This window comes from Lipotes vexillifer, unplaced genomic scaffold, assembly GCF_000442215.2.
Source record: "Lipotes vexillifer unplaced genomic scaffold, Lipotes_vexillifer_v1.1 scaffold253, whole genome shotgun sequence".
In the NCBI taxonomy this organism is placed as follows: Eukaryota; Metazoa; Chordata; class Mammalia; order Artiodactyla; family Lipotidae; genus Lipotes; species Lipotes vexillifer.
Genome location: NW_006780322.1, coordinates 2,167,449 through 2,170,746, shown reverse-complemented (window position 1 = coordinate 2,170,746; position 3,298 = coordinate 2,167,449). Strand labels below are relative to the sequence as shown.

Genomic DNA, 3,298 nt, shown 5'->3' with positions numbered 1-3,298 from the left:
GGGGGGCGCGTCACCGTATCTTCCTGTCAGAAAGGGGGGTGTCCTGTGCTAGGAGCCAGAGCCCACCCCGTTGTACCGGATCTCGGTGGGTCCCTGGGAGAGCAGATGAACATGTCTTTCCCCCGTATATGTTTTATGGGCTCTTTTGTGGGATGGAGCAGAGGATGACTGCCTACCTTTAGGTTGCATTTCCTTGTTGACCCCGAGTGACCAGGGCAGGCCTTCCCTGGGTGTCCTAAGATGAGCTGATTTGGGGGAGAACCAGTATTCTTGGCAGGGAACGGTAGGAACTTGCATTGGGAGCAGGTGCATGTCTGGGCCAGCTTTGGGGAGCGTGGCCTGCCCCATTGGATTTGGGGGAAGTAAGCCCTGGTGTTGGAGGGGGAAGGTGGAGCAGGTCACTGGGGGTTTGACCAGGACCCTTCAGGTGGCGAGAGCCATGGAGGGCTTCAGGCCGGGAGCCGGGTGCTGAGTGTGGGTAATGCAGCTGGTTCTGGTCCTGGGTGCGGGCGGATCGGAAGCCAGCGGACGGGCACCCAGGGAGCCTTCCGGAGGTCTGGGGCTAGGCCCTGAGGGTGGGCATGGTTTGGAGAGGAGGAGCACCTAGGTGGCCATACATCCAGGGGGGTGGGGCGACGATGTAGCTGCAGGGCCTGGGGAGAGGTCGAGACTCCTGGGAAATGGCTGCCGCCAGGGGGGGGGCAGGGTGGCCTTGGGAAGTGGCTGCTCTGGGTGGGCCTGGGTGGGGTGAAACTGCCACGGGAGGGGAGGCCGGGGCTTTCTTTCAAGGGTGTGCATGCTTGTGTGTTGGGTAGAGGGACTGGCGAGGGGCTGGGGCAGGTGACAGCGTGGGGGGTGGGGGAGGGCTCGCAGAGGAAGCGGGCAGTCTCTCTGTTGGACTTGTGCCGTGGGAGGCTGGTGGAGCTGGTATCACAGAAAGCCAGGTCTGGAAGGATGGGCTGCTGTGTGACTGGCACATTTTCAATTTTTGTGGGGGCCTTGAGATCCCCGCTGGGGCTCATCCCTGATGAGGGGCTGCGGTGTGGCAGAGGTGGTGGTGGAGTGCACCAAGGAGGTGGGCACATGGTCCAAGGGGGCTGTTTATGGCCCAGTGGTTAGAGCCCAGCGCTAACAAGGGCAAGGTTTACACACAGCTTCTGAGGCTGAGTGTAGACCCACCCTGCCTCGACTCCTGTCCCCTGTCCTCAGGCTGAGGCCTCCTCTGACCGTCAGCACAGTGGGAGCTGATGAGAGACAGTGGAGGATGCAGTGCAGCTTCTCCCCAGAGCTGGGGACCCAGCTAAGTGCCTGTGTGTCCCTGGCACCAGCGCCGTGTCCAGACATGTCTTGGGTGGACAGAGATGCTAGACAGGGCCCTCCAGACTCGGGCTCCCCCTAACTCATCAGCCCGGGCAGATCCCCACTGGATTCCCTCTCAGAGAGCCCTTTCGAGTCCTTCCTTCTAGCAAACTCTAACTTCTTAGGCTGGAACAGCTCAAAATCCCATTCTGGCTTGTCCGGTCTCCACTAGAGAGGGAGAATTTCCCTGTGGACTTAACACTGGGGTCTGGGGAGGCGCTGCCCCGGAGTGAAATCAGAGCTTTGGGCAGGTGAGGAGCCTTGTCTAAAGGACCCTGGGGAGCTGACTCCCCGAACCAGCCTCCCTGCCACCCCCAGGCTCTGGGGTCAGAGTCTGCGGTGACCAGCTCTCCATCTCCAGGGCGGCGTGGTGGACGACAGGAGTGAAGATTCCAAGACTGTCTCCACCTTGAGCTTTGGCGTGAACAGACCCACGATTTCCTGCATCTTTGACTGTAAGTGACGTTTAGAGGTGTCTACCGGGGTGACATGGATGAGTGTGTAGCCTGACGTTCCTGTTTGTGTGGGTTACATGGTCAGGTGTATACGTGGGGGCTGAGGAGGACTGAATCTGGGTGTTTTGTTAGTGGGTCAGTGTCTCTTGGTTTGTGTGTGTGTGTGAACTCTAAGCCTGAGATCCAGCATTCAAGGCGCTGTGCATTCTCACTGCCCCCATCATCTGTGACCCCTCCACTCCTTCCCCCTCCTCTGCCACCTCCCCAGCTGTCGCCAGGCCCGAGGACACATCACTTGGGGGTCCACCTTTGGGCTGTGGTCTGCTCTCCTGATCTTGAGAGCAGCTGACTCCAGCATAGCGTACACGTGTCGTTTCTACCATCCAGCCCCTCTGTGCGCTGCCCCTTCTAGGGACACCCTCTGTCCTCCCCTCTAGCCCCAGATCTTGGTCACCCCCAGCCCCTCAGCTGGCATCTGTTTCTTCCTCGGTGCAGGCGGGAACCGCTACCATCTACGCTGCTACATGTACCAGGCTCGGGATCTGCCTGCGATGGACAAGGACTCCTTTTCTGGTAGGTGGGAGGAGGTAGGAGAGCCAGGGACCAGGGACCGAGGGCTGGGAACAGAGTCGTCGGGCCTTCAGACCACAGGCAACATGGCCCAGGCTTCTCCTATGGTGGGTCGGGGGGCGCTGTGTTTGTTGCGTTTGCGGAGGTGAGGGCTGCTGTCAGGTCACCGTGTCCTCCTGGTTGTCAGGTGGCCTGCTTGACCCCTCTGCAGGTTTTGGTTTTACTGACCATCCCCTCCTCCTGAAAGCCCCTCTGGCCTTGGCCTCTGGGACACCCCTCTCTCCTGGTCTCCTGCAGCTTCCTGCTGCCCTACCTGCTCCTACTGAGCTACTGCCCTCTAAGCCTGATGCTTCCGAGAGTTCTGTGTGTGTTCTCTTCTCTGGGCACTGGGGTCCCCCAGGCAGCCCAGTAGCCACTCCTGTTGGGGAAGCTTCCAGGTCTTTAGTTCCTTTATGTCCAGCCACATTTCTGACGTCTCCCCCAGAAGCCTCAGAGGCACCTCAGTTCACCTTGTCCAAGCTGAACTCCTTGGGACCCCTCCCCCAGATCCAGGCCCCCCTTTACTTCCCACCTTGGTCTTAGTATCACGTCAATGCGCTTCTACTGCCCATCAGGTTGGTAACAGTCAGGTGCCCAGTTCTGTTGATTCTGGCTCCTGAATCTGTCTCGGAGATTGTTCCCTCCTATTCTGCATTGTGGCTGCTGTCTCACACTGGCCTTGCCCCTTTTATCTGAATGCTCCAGTCATCTCCTGGCCTGCCTGTGACCTTCCACACAACCCCAGACACAGCTGGTCATGTCACTCCCCTGATTGCAGACATAGACACTAACAGGTAAATCCCCAACTCTTTAGCCTGGCAGACAACTCCTTCGTGATCTGACCCCTTTGGATCTCACCGGTTTCATCTTTCCCT

The 3,298-nt window shown here is 59.1% G+C and overlaps 1 protein-coding gene across 14 annotated transcripts in view; it reads left to right on the top strand.

The window, feature by feature from the left end:
* Positions 1-3,298, top strand: part of DYSF (dysferlin) — a 229,745-nt gene that overhangs the window by 131,041 nt on the left and 95,406 nt on the right. For all 14 annotated transcript variants that reach the window (XM_007453392.1, XM_007453388.1, XM_007453390.1 and 11 more), the window contains 2 exons: positions 1,721-1,814; positions 2,310-2,387. In XM_007453392.1, the coding sequence (XP_007453454.1) occupies positions 1,721-1,814; positions 2,310-2,387 (172 nt within the window). The remainder of the gene's footprint in view (positions 1-1,720; positions 1,815-2,309; positions 2,388-3,298) is intronic.